This window comes from Centropristis striata, chromosome 11 (genome assembly GCF_030273125.1).
Source record: "Centropristis striata isolate RG_2023a ecotype Rhode Island chromosome 11, C.striata_1.0, whole genome shotgun sequence".
In the NCBI taxonomy this organism is placed as follows: Eukaryota; Metazoa; Chordata; class Actinopteri; order Perciformes; family Serranidae; genus Centropristis; species Centropristis striata.
Genome location: NC_081527.1, coordinates 4,569,989 through 4,588,838, shown reverse-complemented (window position 1 = coordinate 4,588,838; position 18,850 = coordinate 4,569,989). Strand labels below are relative to the sequence as shown.

Sequence of the window (18,850 nt, the reverse complement as noted above, 5' to 3'; positions counted from 1 at the left end):
TGAAAAATAAAAATCATATATATATATATATATATATATATATATATATATAATTATTATTTTTACTCTGTCCATTTACAATTAATTGTCAGTGGCTGTACATTTTTGTCTATGTTCGAATGTTTGGGCAGTTGTTTTTGTTGGGTGGATGTAGTACAAAAAAATCTAAAATTTTATTCCTGTACAGTGATTGTCTTATAAAAATCAAAGTCATCAATAAAAAAGACCATTAAACAGAAAACAGCCAAATATGACATCTTCATAAGGCTACACAGTCTACGGATACAACAAACGCGAAGCCGTTTGTCCCTCTGCAGCCGCCGTATTGAGTCTGAGTCTGACGACACAGTGGGTTAGCAGCACTGAGACAAACATGGCCGGTAGAGGAGCTAAACAGAGCCGATCGGGCTCTGGCCTGTCTGCTAGAAAAGGAGGAGAGGAGCAGGATGAAGAGGAGCAGCCGCTCCAGGCTGTGCTGGTCGCTGACAGCTTCAACCGGAGGTTTTTCCCGGTGACGAAGGACCAGCCGAGGGTAAGCTAACGGCTAACGGCTAATGCTAGCTGCTAGCCCCATGCTGTAAACAGAGACAGAGCTGCTGCAACACTGATGAAACACCTGCAGCTGGGACAAACACCACACTTCTAACCTCTTATCTGAGTTTGGTTGGTTTAACAGAGCCTGGGGACGTTTCTCTATGACTCTACTGTATTTACTTTATCAATCAATCAATCAATCAATATCCTTTATTTAACCAGGTAAAAATTCATTGAGATTAAAATCTCTTTTTCAAGAATGACCTGACCAAGAAGGCAGCACCATGATACATTAAGAACAATCAACCACAATTCTCATACACCACATTCAACATCAATTAAAGTACATACAAGATCAGGGACAAGACTATATGAAGATTGAAATGAGTACAGTAAAAAATGAAATAAATAAACTGGTGACAGATGAATGAATAAACCCGGTTACTCATGAGCTGTTGTCTCCAGTCTATGACATGTGTCCCTTCTCCTCTGCTGACAGGCTCTGCTGCCGCTGGGTAATGTAGCCATGATCGACTACACCCTGGAGTTCCTCACCTCCACCGGGGTGCAGGAGACCTTTGTCTTCTGCTGCTGGATGGCCCCGAAAATCAAGGAGCACCTGCTGTAAGTTTCACTGGTGATACAATACCAGCTGATATCTAGACATCTTCTATGGTTTTCTTGATAATGATTTTGGTTCTTATCAATAAAACCATGTTAAATGTCTAGATATCAGCTCTTAAATTAAACTCTTATCAGCTATTTTTGTTGTTATCATTATATTTGTCCAAACAAATGTACCAGGCATTAAAAGTGAACAAGAAATGGAAGAAAACAAGGGTGGTCTAATATTTTTTTCAGTGACTGTATATTTGATATTTGATTCTTGTCTGGTCAAACCTTGTCTGTGTGTTCCAATGCAAAATATCAAGGCCACATCATCAATAATAAGGGTGGAGGATGATGCTGACATCAAGAATGCTATATGTCCAAGCCGATATGTTAGGGAGAAAATTCCACTACTCCTCTGATGAAGTGAAGGTGAACTTGTTCAGAGCTTACTGCTCCCCTCTGGGTGAGATATAACAAATAGAGCTTGCACAAACTCCAAGTTGCGTATAATAACTGTCTCAGAATCCTGCTCAAGAAGCCCAGGGGTCTTAGTGCCAGTAGTGTGATTTAGGGATAAACACCTTCCAGGCCACCCTGAGAAGACTGATGTATAGGTTTATATTTAGACTGCAGGAGTCCCAGAATAATCTTATTATACAGTTGACCAATCCAAGGTGTAGTTCTGGTAGATACCAGTCCTGTATGTGGAAACACTGGTGTTTGTGTCTTTTATAGGAAGTGTATACGCACTGTGTTTTATATGACACTTTTTTACTGCTATTATTTATTAGATGCCTTTTTATTGAATTTGCATAAGCATTTTTTAAATATTAGGTGATATAACGCCTTTTATCTGTATGTTTGTTTTATTTACTGTATGTGATTGTATGTCTATTTGGACGTTGGAGTCTGTAATAAAGTTTGATGATGATGATATGTGAACTTAAACTCAGCATCTTAATTTCATGTGTGCAGAAGCAGACACAGTTGTATAACAATAATTATTCTCTCTGTTATGCTGTGATTATTATCCCCATCTGTTCTCACTGGTCTCATTGAATGATTTTGTCTTCTTGTGTTGACAGGAAGTCAAAGTGGTGTCGCCCCACGTCTCCAAACACGGTCCACATCATCACGTCGGAGCTGTACCGCTCCCTGGGGGACGTGCTCCGGGACGTCGATGCAAAGTCCCTCGTCCGCTCAGACTTCGTGCTGGTTTACGGAGACGTGGTGTCAAATGTGGACGTCAGTCAGGCGCTGCAGGAGCACAGGTAGGAGACCAAAGTCTGTTAATATACAGGTACATCTCAGAAAATTAGAATTTCATGAAAAAGTAAAAGAAAAATATTTTTTGTCAATTATTCCAGAAAGTGAAACTTGTTTATTATATAGATTTATTACACAGAGTGAAATATTTCAAGCCTATTTTTCTTGTAATTTTGATGATTCTGGCTTAGAGATAATGAAAACACTAAACTCAGTGTCTCAGAACATTAGAATATTACATAAGATCAATTAAAAAAGGATATTTTAAACACAAATGTCAGGCTTCTGAAAGAAGAAGTCTGATTTTTTTTTTCTCATAAATTTGTATTTTTGTTTTCGTAAATTTAGATTTTTTCTCTCACATGATTTGTGATTTTTTTTTGCTCTTAAATTTGTCGTTTTTTCCTTGTAAATTTGTCTTTTTCTCATAAATTTTAGATTTTTTTTCAGAATTTTGTATTTTTTTTCTTGTAAAATTGTTAGTTTTTTCTTGTGATTTTGATGATTCTGGCTTGGAGATAATGAAAACACAAAACTCAGTGTCTTTTTCATGATATTCTAATGTTTTGAGACGTACCTGTGGTCAGGAGGCATGAGAATATGAGTTTATGATCCCTTTGATAATGCTGCTCTCTGCATCGTTTCAGGTATCGTAGGAAGATGGAGAAGAACATCTCGGTGATGACGATGATCTTCAAGGAGTCGTCACCGGGTCACAGGTCGAGGTGCGAGGAAGATGATGTCATCGTTGCCATGGACAGCAAGAGCCAGAGGATTTTACACTACCAGAAGACACAAGGGCTGAAGAGGCTGCAGTTCCCCATGGTAGGAGTCTAGACACAGCACAACTAGTTCACAACATCAGATTAACCCATTTAAGGCGGGAAAGCATTACCGCATTTCTACCATTAAAACCGGGAAAGCGGATACGTTGTTTTGTAGTATTTGTAGTTTTTTCCACCTATTTTCGGTCTCTTGGCCAATGAAATGCATCATAATACATGTGGGAGTGTCACAATGCATCACTTTGATTTAAAAAAAAAAAACTTTATTGAAGGTTCGGATAAATAAACTCAACTTCTCATGAAAGCCACGGGTATAAGCTCTCAAATACTTTTTGAATTTCATTTCTATCTGCTACAGAGGCTGAAAAATCTATTATTTAGTAGGAAGAGTTGACACTTTTCCACAATTTCCGAAAAACTTCAGGTTTTAGGGGGTTATTTTAAAATAACCCAGAGGTTTTACAGGCAGTTTTACAGGCGTTTTAGGCCTAAATGGGTTAAAAAAAAGTCTCACACAACTCATTCAGTACAAAAGTCCCATTTACTGAGACTACTTCCAAAAAACAGTAGTAACCCTGAACAGTCCAATATTTGATGATTCATTCTAAGGAGCCTGATTTGACTGCTAATCTCGCAGTTGAATTGTTAAATTGGCAATTTCAACGATTTGAGGCTCCAGAACGAACAATTTCATGATTTAATGCGTGGTTGAAGCAGTGGATGGAAGCATTTTTTATTCCAATGTGAATAAATTCATATACTTGGCAAGTAATTCCGGGTTTCCGATTTTCTTTCATGTATTTTGTACTTTTTTTTCCCAGTGTGGATGTAAAATGGGTCTTAAATTGTATCATTATGGTCTTAAAAAGTCTTAAAAAGTCTTAAATTTGACTTGTTGAAACCTGCAGAGACCCTGATAAACTATCTATGGCTTGACTTTATATTGATGATTAACATTAGCTTCTGTTTGTCTCTACAGAACATTTTCCACAGTGTGAGTGACGAGTTTGAGATCAGACACGACCTGCTGGACTGTCACATCAGCATCTGCTCCCCACAGGTACGTTACTGACAGAGACAGGAGCCTGAACGCACCATCAGTCACTGATCTAACAGGGTGTTTTTCTTCTTATTTTCCAGGTTGCTGAACTCTTCACTGATAATTTTGACTACCAGACTAGGAACGACTTCGTCAGAGGGCTCTTGGTCAATGAAGAGGTACTGTGTACAGGGTTTCTGCTATATTCATAATATTACTGGAGTTTCTGAGTGATGTTAGACTACCTTTTAGATCAAATGGCTAGCTAACGTTACTGGAAGAGAACAAATTAAACTGCAGCCAGTCAGCTACCACTTGTTTTCCTGCTGCATGTATTTACTTTTTAAGCGTTACGGTAAGAATGTGTTAGACCCGCCTTCAAAATAAAAGCAAACACATCAAGCTTTCAAAACACATCCATGTGCCTTTCTTACAAAATAAGTGTACCACATAATTTACAAGAAGACTGTCAAACAATGACGCCTTAAATAAAACAGAAGAACCCTTATTCTCCTTTACGACAATTCGTTAAAATATGTAATGATTAAGATGCAATAGTGGCATTAGAATGTGCGAGAGGCACCAAATTTAGGCTTTTTTAAGTAAAGTTTAGTTATAGAGCAGTTTTCACAGATAAAATCACAAAGTGCTTTACAGAAGATAAAAATAAAGAAATAAGATAGGGGAACATAAGACAATTAAAACACAATTAAAACACAATGAAACATAAAAATGTATGGTGGTCATCCAAAATGCCTGTCTAAAAAGATATCTGGTCTTAAGGTGATTTTTAAAAGAGTCGATAGAATAGCAGACTGTAGGGGGAGAGGCAGAGAGTTCCAGAGTTTAGGTGCCACATATTGAAATGATGGATCACCACGTGTTTAAAACGTGGAACAGACAGAAGATGTGTTTGACCTAAGACACCAAGCTGACAGATATGCGTGAAGTAGTTCAACTCAAACTCAAACTTTATTTATAAAGCACTTTTCATACAATAAATGCAACACAAAGTGCTGTACAGAATATAAAAACAGAGATGCAACACTTTCTTCAGTTTCTTGTTCATTTTAATACCTAATACAACTAAAGGTACATTTTTTCAACAATATATGCCGGAGCCTGATCATGCAAGGCTCTATATGTGAGAGTAAGAATTTGAAACTGAATCCCACTGATAGTATAGTTATTTGTAGCGGTGTGCCATATCGTATCGTTCACAATAATATCGGTATATTTTTTTTATGGTTAAAAAAAATGCATATCATGATATTGGCAACGTTCCTACTTCTTGATGTAGTGGTTAAAGTTGTTTTAATCACAAAAAGCTACTTGCTCCCTGTCGTTAAACACATGCAGCTTTCAAAATAAGAGCACAGTGTATTAAGAGAATCCACCACAGAACTTACAAGACTGTCAAAATAAGAGCCCTAAATAAAACATACAAGAACCTTTATTCTCTTTACAAAATTCCATTAAAATATGTCCCCGAAACCCCTAAATGGTTATTTTTTATTATTTTCTCATACTCAAGAGTCAAGAGTAATTTTTTTTTGTGTTTGGCAACTGTTGAGATGTGCACTTCAAACTACATTTTAGATTTTTAATTATTTATACAGACTAAAAAAAATCATATTTTCTATATCTTTTTAAGTATTTCCTAATATCGTCAAGAATATCGTTGTCGCAAAAATAGCCAGAAATATCGTGATATTCTTTTAGAGCCATATCGCCCAGCCCTAGTTATTTGTATTAAAAATGTAATCATGTGACGCTACAGATTCCCGTTCAGTGCATCATTTCTATTTTCTTCCTGTTTAGATTCTGGGGAACCAGATCCACATGCACGTGACCAAGGACGGCTACGGCGCCCGAGTGTCCAACCTGCTGATGTACGACTCGGTGTCGTCGGACCTGGTGCGGCGCTGGGTCTACCCTCTGACCCCCCGAGGCCAACTTCACCGACCAGACGGGACGCAGCTGCACATATTCACGCCACAACGTGTACCGAGGCTCCGGGGTCAGCCTGGGCCACGGCAGCCAGATGGAGGAGAACGTCCTCATCGGCTGTGACACCAGCATCGGAGCCAACTGTTATATCTACAACAGCGTCATCGGGAACAACTGCACCATCGGTGAGATCCACAACCAGCTGCTGCATCCAAAACCAAAAAAGACACAAAATTACCAAAAAAGACACAGAATTATTTAAAAAAGACACAAAATGACAAAAAATACACAAAATTACTAACAAAAAAAGCACAAAATGACAAAAAAATATACAGAATTACCAAAACAGATACAGAATTATTAAAAAAGACACAAAAATGACAGAAAAAAAACGAAATTACTTAAAGAGAAACAAAAGGACCAAAAAAGACACAAATCTATAAAAAAAGACACAAATCTATAAAAAAAGACACACAATTATTTAAAAAAGACACAAAATTAAAGGGACCTTCCACACACAACACGATAAAGTGCCATTCATATAAAACTCACATTAAACTTTCATATTAATGTGAAGGAAGGCCACAAAATATCGTCACGAGGGCTGCAATTGGCCCGCGGGCCGCGAGTTTGAGACCCATGACTGAAATAAAGTATCTCAAAATTGTGCTTAAGTACAGTTCTTGAGTAAATGTCCTTAGTTACATTCCACCACTAGTATGTTCATAATAAAGTGTTGTTAACTGCGTCCTGTTTTAATGTCACCAGGAGACAACGTGACCCTGGACCACGCCTACATCTGGAGCAACGTTCACATCTCCAGCAACGTGGTGATCAGACAGTCGGTGGTCTGCGACAAGACGGAGGTCAAAGAAGGCGTGCAGCTGAATAAACAGTGTGTCCTGGCCTATAATGTAAGACATGCATGGTGTCCTCATCTATTCTCTATTGTACATAGTGGCCTAATATACAGATTTGTTTGAAACATATCCACCAACACATCCACCAAATTGTGTGCTTCTATCACAAAATAAACAATTCTTGTGATTTATTGAGCTAATCCGCCCCACAGGGGATGCACATTTTTGGGGGGTGCGACCCACACGTTTAGCCCCGTTGCTCATTCCATGAATGCACGATCCTTACAAGCTGTACCTCGTTGTAAAGGTGACTAATCAGGCTTTCCAACAATATACAATTCATCACCAGTTGGTATTATTAAAAGGGCAGTTTTTATTCATCATTGAATTTATTTGTATAACAAATGCCTGCCACGGCCACTAGGGGGCGCTTTTGAGGTGGCCCAATATCCAGATTTGTGTGAAACATATTCACCAACACATCTACCAAATTTCATGCTTTTATCACAAAGGTGAACGATTGTTCAGCTAATCCGCCCCACTAACAGTAGTTTAGCTCAAAGCTGAGTTTGCAGAGCTTTAATTTGGTGTGAACTGTTCTTCCAGGTGGTGATCGGCCCAGACGTCTCTCTACCGGAGGGCACCGTGGTGTCCATGCACCATCCAGACGAGGAGGAAGAGGAGGATGATGATGAGTTCCTGAGTGATGACGCCGAGGTCGGTCACAGCAAAGACAAAACCAAACTCAAAGGTGCGTATTGACCCTGATATAGACGTAGACTGGATATAAATAATGGACGTATATATTTATATATATATATCTATATGACGTTATATATAACTTTATTGACACGTTGCCATGGATACACATTGTTCTGCTTCTCTCCTGATGACGGCTCGCCTTGTTAGTGACCTGTCAATCAAAGGTAGCCCCGCCCCAAATCATACGATTCTGTATCTTCTATTTTCTTCTAAATGGGGCCATTATTTACACTATTAACATCAGATTGTCTTGAAGTAGATGTTTTACTAGTGATTGAGACCATAGTGTTGTCCTAAAAAAAAAATCTGAGGTAATAAATCAAGTGAGAAGTTTTCTCATTTTGCATTGAAATGAATGGACAAAATGCTTTTGCAGCCAAACTTAGTGCCCCCTGCTGGAATTTTTGGTAGAATGCAGCTTAAGGCACTTCCTGGTTTGCCTCCCTGCTCAGACCAGGAGGTTGCCGCCTGATAGCATCTTATTTAACATTATAATCTCTTACCTCGGTGTGTGTGTGTGTTCTTTAGCTTCTATTTTCTTCTAAATCGGGCCATTATTTACACTATTAACATCAGATTGTCTTGAAGAAGATTTTTTACTAGAGATTGAGACCATAGTGTTGTCCAAAAAAAACATTTCTGAGGTAATAAATCAAGTGAGTTTCTCATTTTGCATTGAAATGAATGGACAAAAATGCTTTTGCAGCCAAACTTAGCGCCCCCTATGCAGCTTAAGGCACTTCCTGGTTTGCCTCCCTGCTCAGACCAGGAAGTTGCCGCCTGCTCAGACCGGGAGGTTGCCGCCTGCTACATGTCCAGATGATTGTGATAGCTGTATATTCTCGTGGTTTCCAGTGTTTAACCCGGCGGAGGTGGGGGCCGAGGGGAAGGGCTACATCTGGAAGGCCAACAGTCTGGACGACACGGAGGACGAGGAGCTGTCCCACTGTCTCTGGGGTAGGACAGCACTGTGACTCTATAAACAACGTTTCCCATGATGCTCTAGTCCACGTCCCGGCAGCCTGGCTTTTGTTTCCTGTGCGACAGGTCTAGTGTTGAACCCCGACCCCGAGAGTGAGAGTGACGACAGCGAGCCCGACGACCCCGACGACCCGGTGATCCCCTCCCCCGAGATGGACGACGTCAAAGGTGAGAGTGGTTAATTTCACCCTGTGGAGCCTTAAGACTGCCCCCTGCTGGCCAAAGAGACAAAATACTAACAAGACAATATTGATGGCAGTCTTCCTCTGATTCCTTCTGAAACTGTGTACAATCATGTGTGACACAAGACTCACTGCTTTTCTGATAAACGGTCTATAAAGTAGCAGAAAAGGGAACGGAAAATGTTAAAATTGTAGGCTACTTGGACATGACCAAAAAAAGACACAAAATTACTAAAAAAAGACACAAAATGAAAAAAAAAGACACAAAATGAAAAATAAAAGACACAAAATGACCAAAAAAAGAGTAAAAATTACTAAAAAAAGACACAAAATGACCAAAAAAAGAGACAAAATTACAAAAAAAACACAAAATTACTTAAAAAAAAAGACACAAAATGACCAAAAAAAGACACAAAATTACTAAAAAAAAGACACAAAATTACTAAAAAAAAAAAAGACATAAAATGACCAAAAAAACACACAAAATTACTAAAAAAACACACAAAATGACCAAAAAAACACACAAAATTACTAATAAAAAGACACAAAATGACCAAAAAAAAGACACAAAATTACTAAAAAAAAAAGACATAAAATGACAAAAAAAAGACACAAAATTACTAAAAAAACACACAAAATGACCAAAAAAACACACAAAATTACTAATAAAAAGACACAAAATGACCAAAAAAAGACACAAAATTAAAAAAAAAAGACATAAAATGACCAAAAAAACACACAAAATTACTAATAAAAAGACACAAAATGACAAAAAAAACAAAAAATGACCCAAAAAGACACAAAATGACAGAAATGACTTAAGGACATGAGTTAAAGTTTGTTCAGTTTAAAACCAGTGGTGGGATGTAACCAGGTGATCTAATGCTCTCTGATCTTCTGTCCTCTGTCCAGGGTTGGTACGGGTGCTTGAAATCCTTGAAAATGCTTGAATTTAAATGTTGTATTTTCAAGGTTTAAAAAGGTTTATGTGTTTTATTATTTTATTATTAAAATAACATATAAACAGCAGGAATGGCTGCTTGGGAAATTTAGTTATTTTTCTCGGCAAATCGTTCTGCCTGTCAAACATTTGCAGCTTTACTTTAAACACAAAATAAAAAAGCACCAAAAGTCACGCATGTAAACGACAATATATTGAGTACAGAAACAAACTATCGTTTCTATTTTTATATATCGAACGATAAGTCGATATAGTAATTATTAGGGGTGCACCGATTGCAATTTTTTGGCCGATCACCGATTTTTAAAAAGCCTGACCTGCCGATACCGATTTTTTTATAGCTCACAGCATACACCTTCAATGTTTGAATCTTATTTTATTGAAAAACAATAACACAGCAGCATTTTTCTTTAACAAATAAAGGAAATCACAATGTCTGAGGTCGTTACTAAAATATTGAACTTGTAGTATATGATCAGGTTACTATTTTTGTATATTGGGATTAAGATTGATTGCTCTGTTGATGTCATAATCAGGGTTGGTACGGGTGCTTGAAATCCTTGAAAATGCTTGAATTTAAATGTTTTATTTTCAAGGTTTAAAAAGTGCTTCAAGGATTTTGGATAAAGTGCTTGTAAATGCTTGATATTCTTACTGTATTTCTCTTGCAATCTGACTATATCCATCTATAGACTATAGATAATCACATGTTCAATGTAGAAAAATAGATGTAAAAATGACCAAAAATACAGTCATAGAAAAAAGTATGAGAACGTTCCTCCTAAAAGTGTAACACCATCTCTGTTGGTATGGTTCAGTGAAATCTCCCCCTTTTAGTATGTAAGTACTCATCTAAAACATGCAACTTACAACAGGTGGAAGATACTGGAAAAGCTTGAAAATGGACCTGGAAAGTCCTCGAGAAATGCTTGAATTTGACCACTGCTACAGTGTACGAACCCTGAATTTTGATGCTAAATAAAGTTGAGTTAAAGTTTTGTTCACTTTAAAACCAGTGGTGGGATTATAACCCAGGTGATCTAATGCTCTCTGATCTTCCTCACTCTTGTCTTTGGTCTTTTCCATGTCCAGTGTTCCAGCTGGAGGTTCTGGGGACGCTGCAGAGAGGTCTGGAGGAAAACATCGGCTTTGACAATCTGGTACTAGAGATCAACTCTCTCAAGTAAGAAGGAGCCAGAAACCGCCTACGGTTCCATTGCTCTCTTTTAAACCTCTGAAGTCCAGGAGATTTTGGTTCAAATTTGTCAACTTCCTCTGCATTAATTTCTGTCTCTGTTCAGCATCTTTCAGTCTGTCCTTACATCACATGCATGGCTCTCAGTCAGATTTTTCTTCTTTTTTTTAATTAAAGTATAAAGCTGTCAGGAACCCAAAATACAAACAAAAGTGTCTATGGAAATGTACCATTTTTTAAAACCATTTCTACACACAAAAACAGCAGAAAAAATAATAAATAAGAAAACTACAAAACAGTTTATTTGCATGTAAATTAAAAATAGTAATAGTTTTTTTTGTAGAAAGAAAATTCACATTTTAAAAATGGTCTAGAAACATAAATGGCACACTGTGAAAGCTCCTATGATTGAACTTTAACTGGCTTTCTCAGCCTGGCGATATATCTTTTATATGGATATATCGCCCAGCCCTAAACCAAATATATCTATTTCACTCTGATTCGGACTAAACAAACAGATTTGTGTTGAGAATTCGCCTTGACACGCTCCTTCTAAAGCAAGGGGTCTCAAACTCAAATTAGCTGGGGGCCGCTGGAGGCAGTATCAAAATGACCAAAAAAAGACACAAAATTACTAAAAAAAGACACAAAATGACCAAAAAAAGACTAAAAAATATTTTAAAAAAAGACACAAAATGACAAAAAAAAGAGACAAGATGACCCAAAAAAGACACAAAATTACAAAAAAGACACAAAATGACTGAAAAAACACTAAATTATTTTTAAAAAGACACAAAATTACAAAAAATACACAGAATTACCAAAAAAAGACACAAAAAGGCCCAAAAAAAAGACACAAAATTACTAAAAAAAAGACACAAAATGACCAAAAAAAGACTAAAAATTACTAAAAAAAAAAGACACAAGATGACCAAAAAAAGACACAAAATTACAAAAAAGACACAAAATGACTGAAAAAGACACAAAATTATTTTTAAAAAGACACAAAATTACAAAAAATACACAGAATTACCAAAAAAAGACACAAAAAGACAAAATGACAGAAAAAAACCCTAAATTACTTTAAAAAGAAACAAAATGACCAACAGAATTACCAAAAAAGACACAAAATGAAAAATAAAAGACACAAAATGACCAAAAAAAGACTAAAAATTACACACAAAAAAAGACACAAAATGACCAAAAAAAGACACAAAATTACAAAAAAGACACAAAATGACTGAAAAAACACTAAATTATTTTTAAAAAGACACAAAATTACAAAAAATACACAGAATTACCAAAAAAAGACACAAAAAGGCCCAAAAAAAAGACACAAAATTACTAAAAAAAAGACACAAAATGACCAAAAAAAGACTAAAAATTACTAAAAAAAAAGACACAAGATGACCAAAAAAAGACACAAAATTACAAAAAAGACACAAAATGACTGAAAAAGACACAAAATTATTTTTAAAAAGACACAAAATTACAAAAAATACACAGAATTACCAAAAAAAGACACAAAAAGACAAAATGACAGAAAAAAACCCTAAATTACTTTAAAAAGAAACAAAATGACCAACAGAATTACCAAAAAAGACACAAAATGAAAAAAAGACACAAAATGAAAAATAAAAGACACAAAATGACCAAAAAAAGACTAAAAATTACACACAAAAAAAGACACAAAATGACCAAAAAAAGACACAAAATTACAAAAAAGACACAAAATGACTGTAAAAAAACACTAAATTACTTTAAAAAGAAACAAAATGACCAACAGAATTACCAAAAAAGACACAAAATTATTTTAAAAAAAGACACAAAATTGAAATGGCCTTAACACTGTCTCTTCTCATCAGGTACGCCTACAACATCACCCTGAAGGAGGTGATGCAGATCCTAACCAGAGTGGTTCTGGAGTATCCGTTCCAGCAGCAGGGCTCTCAGCTCACCCCGTCACAATACGTCGGCCTGCTTCTACCTGTAAATATATCTATATATTTTAGTTTAAATTCGTAAAGGTAGAATTAAAGATCCTCAATGTTAACTTTTGTCTTCTTTCAGTTATTGAAGAAATGGGCTCCAGTGTTTAAGAACTACGTGAAGAGAGCCCAGGACCACCTGGACTGTCTGTCGGCCTTTGAGGAGCACTTCCTGGAGCAGGAGAGCCACTGGGCTGCTATGGTGAAGGTAACCATGACAACCAGTCATCTGGAGATTAGACATCAGGAGGAGGGATGGGAATAATTATGGTCGTTTTTATTTGGTTCGCCTACATTTCTGCACTGTGAAAGAGTCAAATATAACATGTCACAAGTAGTTTTTTATTGAAACCGTTTATTTAAGTTTAGTTTTGTTTCCGTTTATTTCCGTCAATACATGTCATTAAAACAGAAGTAACAAACCAGAAAAAAACATTGACCAAAGTAAACAATAAGTAAACAGGGAAAGAAAATTGATAATAGACATTTGGACCGAAAAGCTTATTAAGCCTACCCTGTTACAACTCAAGTTAATTTAGAAAATAAAAATATACAATCTGTTATTTATTAATAAAATAAATAAACAGTCACAAAAGAGAGAAAAGAAGAAAGAAGCTGCTTGATTTTTCTTTTTTTTTCTTCTTTCCCTTCTCTTTATTTAAGTGAACATAAATACTGTATAACAGGAGGTGAAGGTAACCATGACAACCAGTAATCTGCTGATTAAACATCAGGAGGAGGGATGGGAATAATTAATCGATGATGGATTAGTGGTCGTTAAGAATTTGGTCGATCACGTGGAATTTTTAATGGATCTGTGTATTTTCTAATCTTAATTTTATCTCTGACTGTGTATCAATCAGCCAATGAGCTGAGAATCAAGTTGGATAAAGCTTCAGTTTGCAAACTGAAAGTTGCAATAACAATTATAAAACACACAGAAATACAAGAGGATTAATTTGAGCAAAACCAAGAATATCTCATTTATGTGTTGGGGGATTTTTTTTTAGTTCTATTACACCCTTAAATATTGTGGTTATTGCTCATTTTATGACTGATGAAAATCAGGTTGTAGCTTGCAGTTTAACTAAATGTTGGATAAAAACAATGTTCCTCACTTCAACTTTACTCTCCTTATTTTGACTTTATCCTCAACATCTCAACTTTATTCTCGACATTTCGACTTCAGTTTGCAGAATGAAAGTTGCAATAATAATTCTAAAACACACAGAAATACAAGAGGATTAATATGAGCAAAACTATCTTACTGTATCAAACCTTGCTAGCATGAATTACTGAGTTTAATTTGATCCAAAACTCATTTAAACACAAAACACATTTAAATATGAAGATTACTGTGAAAACTAACCTCATGTCTCTTCAGGAGCTAAAACATAAAACATTGAACTCCTTGACATTATCTATCTATCAGTTTAATCTCACTGAGTTAGTGTTACGATCAACAGGAAGTCTCTTTTCATCCTTTCAAAATAAAAGCGTCTGTTATCAAAACAGGCTTTTGCAAATCTATCACATGGAACAAATAACTGACTCCTTGAGGCTTAAAAATATATATTTGTTAACAGATGGAGACCTGCCATGACCATATTAATGCTTTATTTAATTTTACTTTATTTCACTTCATTTAATTTGATTTATTTCCATTTACACATACATATACACACACAATTTAATTACTTATTTTTTGTTTGTGTTACCTTTGTTTAACCATATAATTTATACATATTTGAACTGATGCGTATACTTTAATGCTGTATTAAGCAGATCACAAATGAAAAACAGAAGACTAAATGTGAATTTGTACACATGTCTGTATAAGCTGCAAAAATTGAAATAAAATTTAACGTATGAATGTTTTTATACATACTGGAGTATGTATAAACACGTAGCAATTAATTGATTTATTGATCGTTATTGAACGTTCTAGATGCTGGAGTTGGCAGGTTTCTTCCAAACGCCCGTCCCTATCAGGAACCATGTCATTCTACAGTTCTCTCTGAAAAGATATTATTATATTATATATTATTTATTCTCCCCCCAGGTCCTGATGAACATGTACCAGCTGGAGATCCTGGAGGAGGAGATGATCCTCCGCTGGTTCTCTCAGGGAGCTACAACAGATAAGAGCAGGCAGCTACGCAAGAACCAGGGGGTAAGAACCAGGAGATTAATGACATCATTTCAATCATTTCACAGTTATACAACACAGGGCTATGGACCAAAACTCATATCCTGGTATTTTTATTGATTTTTCAGTGAAAAAACAAAACACAAACATAATTATACACACAGAACAGGCACATCAGACAGGGTCATCCATAGCAAAATACACAATGGCAGGTTTTGTTCTAAACAAAGGGCTGGCAGAACTCAGGCTGATGAATCGGGTCTAGAGGCTTTAACCCTTTGATGCACAACATGGGTCAAAAATGACCCTCATTCATTCCCCATGTTATTTAATGCTTGCTGTGTGTTTCTGTGCTCTATCTTTTGATATCAACTTATTTTATGATTGAATATTCCAAGTATTCTTTAAATATCTTGTTTTTGATAACAACAGATCATTATTTCCATTTTGCCTCTTCTACTTTATGAAGAAAAAAAAGATTTTGTGTTATTACATAGCTAACTACTTGGCTAAGTAGCTTGCTAAGCTAAATACTTAGCCAAGAAGTTAGCTAAGTAGTTAGCTTAGCAAGCTACTTAGCTAAATACTTAGCCAAGAAGTTAGCCAAGTAGTTAGCTTAGCACCCTACTTAGCTAAATACTTAGCCAAGAAGTCAGCTAAGTAGTTAGCTTAACAAGCTACTTAGCTAACTATTCAACCAAGAAGTTAGCTATTGTAGTTAGCTTAACAAGCTACTTACTTAAAAAATGGATATGGGTCATTTTTGACCCATGTTGTGCATTAGAAGAGTAGTGACACAAAAAGGGATTTTTATTAAAAAATAAATAAAGGAAAACATAAAATTAGGATGTATGATGATCAAAAACAAACTAATTGAGGAAAACCTGGAATACTGAATGATGAAATTAATTTATTGCAAAGATATAGAACATAAAAACTCTGTCGGGTCACTTTAGACCATGTTGTGCATCAAAGGGTTAAGGTACCCACAGTTCTTTAGTCTCTCTCGGTCCAGTGACACAAAATACCTTCGTCTGTGCTGTCCACAAGGTCACCGGTACATAAAATAAAATAAAAAAGAACCCCATAACAAGCGGAAATGGAATATATATATACATATTTATACTTATACTAGGGGAGAAATGCTCCTGACCCAGGGGAAAAATACAATAATATAAAATAAAAAGATTTTCCCATACAGAATATGCAATCACCTCTCATACATGTAGTCCCTCCATTTCTTCCAGTATTGGTCCCCTTTTTCAGTACTGTATCTCAGGGAAAATGTTAACCTTTCCATATTATAGATTTCTTCAACTATTCCTATCCAGTCTGAAATTGTCAGGCCCTCCTTGCTCAGCCATTTCCTGGTTATTGCCTTTTTGCTACTAGCCAATAATAGTTGTAATAGGTATCTGTCTGGTTTATTTATCTTAGTTGGTATGTTTCCTAAATATATAACACTGAAACTGAGATCAGGCTGCAAATTGATTATTGAATTGATTGTCTTCCCAATAAGATGAATTTATAGGACATTCCCAGAATATGTGAAAATGGCCAGCTAACATGTTACCACATCCTCAATATCCTGGTATTTTAAGGCCGAATGGCGTTCTGTTGACAGACTTGTGTCGATGCCGTGGAAGGAGCCACATAATCACTGTGTGTCCACCACAAATATAATTAATAATTGACTACAATGTTTTTGTTTTGCATTGCTTAAAATCCCTTGCAACTGTGTTCAATATGTGTGGCATAAGTTTTAAAGAAAGCTGGATCCAGTCCTGATATTATTTTTGTTTTTTTACCTCCAACAGCTCCAGAAGTTCATCCAGTGGTTGGAGGAGGCCGAGGAGTCTTCAGAGGAGGACGGGGAGTAACGAGGAGTAACGAGGAGCACTTAAAGGAGGAAAAGACTTGAACTGTTGTGTGACTAAAGGGAACCAGATGCAGCTTTTTGTCCCCTAGTAACTACCAGGATCTCTTCTGTACAGCTGAAGCTTTATTAATATCTCAATAAAGAAGAAAGAAGAAGAAGAATAAAGAAGTCTCACTTTTCTGTCACTCAATATTAAAACCTGATCAATGTTTTTTTTTTTTTTCAACTTCTCTTTATTGGGTTTTTTTCCTTTCGTTCACATACAAAAATAAAGAAGATGCATGTTAATTTATGCTTTAAATCAACACGAAAGAACAGAATGATATTAGAGAAATAAAAGCAATAAATAAAAAAAAAATAAAAAAAATCAAATACCAAAACAATAATAATGTTTACAAAAAAAGAGAGATTTAAATAGTAATAATACAACTTGGATGATGTCAAGTGTTCTAAAATTTGCAGTTGTAATTTTTTCATAGATTATATTTAGTATAATAGTCCATAAATGGCCATATTGTGTAAAAGGTATTTATCTCACCTCTCAGGGTGAATTTTATCTTTTCTAACTGCAAATGTTTCATTATATCATTCATTAACCCTTAATAGGGCACTCATTGGAATACTTGCAAATTCCAAATTTCAACCCTAGAGAATATTGGAGGATATTACATACAGCCAGAATGTGTAAAAAAAAAAAAAAAAACATACGGACCGAGGGGAGGGGGGTAATATTTTTAGAATTATGAGATTAAAGTGGCAAATCTATGAGAAAAAAATGTTCAGATTTATGAGATTTAAAGTGGTGAATCTGCGGGAAAAAAGTTGCTTTTTTCCCACTTTTTTCTCGGAAATCTGCGACTTTTTTCGCACAGATTTGCCACTTTAAATCTCTTAAATCTGCAACTTTTTCTTGTAGATTTGCCACTTTAATCTAGTAAATTTGCAACCTTTTTCTCAAAATATTACCCCCCATCCCCCCCAGGTTTGTATTTTTAATTTATTCATACTTAATATGCCCTAATATGCCGTCAACATATGGACCCTGGGGGAGGAGGGTCATATTGAGAAAAAAATTCATGAGATTAAAGTGGCAAATCTACGAGAAAAAAATGTGCAGATTTCTGAGATTTAAAGTGGTGAATCTGCAAGAAAAAAGTTGCTTTTTCCCACTTTTTTCTCGTAAATCTGCGACTTTTTTCGCACAGATTTGCCACTTTAAATCTCTTAAATCTGCAACTTTCTTTCTTGTAGATTTGCTGCTTTAATCTAGTAAATTTGCCGCCAAATATAGTTCTTTGCCTGATAAAGGGTTAAAGCTTGATAGACTGGAGGATTCTTTTGTTCTGATTCATGGTTTTAAAGAGATTTTATTAAATACAAACACCACATGAAATAAAAACAAACATTGTTCACAACAATGTTACCGCCTTTTTTTTTTTTTTTTAAATCTTCAAACTGGAACAGTGACTGCCGGTCATAAAACAAATACAGTTAACAGGATGATGTGAGAGGTAGAAGATCATATAAACCACCTTAAAATGTCATTTTAGTGACATCCTGACATCTGAACATGATGAAATGACAGTTATTGATTAAGTTCACAGTTAAAATGACAAAAGTAATAGTAAAAGATACTGAAAATGAATGATTACACCACATAACTCCTGAATGATTTGATTACAATTCATTACAAAAATAAAATGTTCC

At 35.7% G+C, this 18,850-nt stretch overlaps 1 protein-coding gene across 1 annotated transcript; it reads left to right on the top strand.

The window, feature by feature from the left end:
- Positions 1–333: 333 nt before the first annotated feature.
- eif2b5 (eukaryotic translation initiation factor 2B, subunit 5 epsilon) lies at positions 334–17,307 on the top strand. The gene is given in 17 exon segments (XM_059345149.1): positions 334–532; positions 1,034–1,158; positions 2,232–2,417; positions 3,060–3,237; positions 4,177–4,257; positions 4,338–4,415; positions 6,058–6,180; positions 6,182–6,371; positions 6,955–7,100; positions 7,653–7,797; positions 8,664–8,765; positions 8,856–8,957; positions 11,025–11,115; positions 12,993–13,116; positions 13,198–13,323; positions 15,178–15,288; positions 17,082–17,307. Coding segments are annotated over 17 exon segments (2,130 nt in total). The 5' UTR covers positions 334–373; the 3' UTR covers positions 17,145–17,307.
- The last annotated feature ends 1,543 nt before the right edge of the window (positions 17,308–18,850 follow it).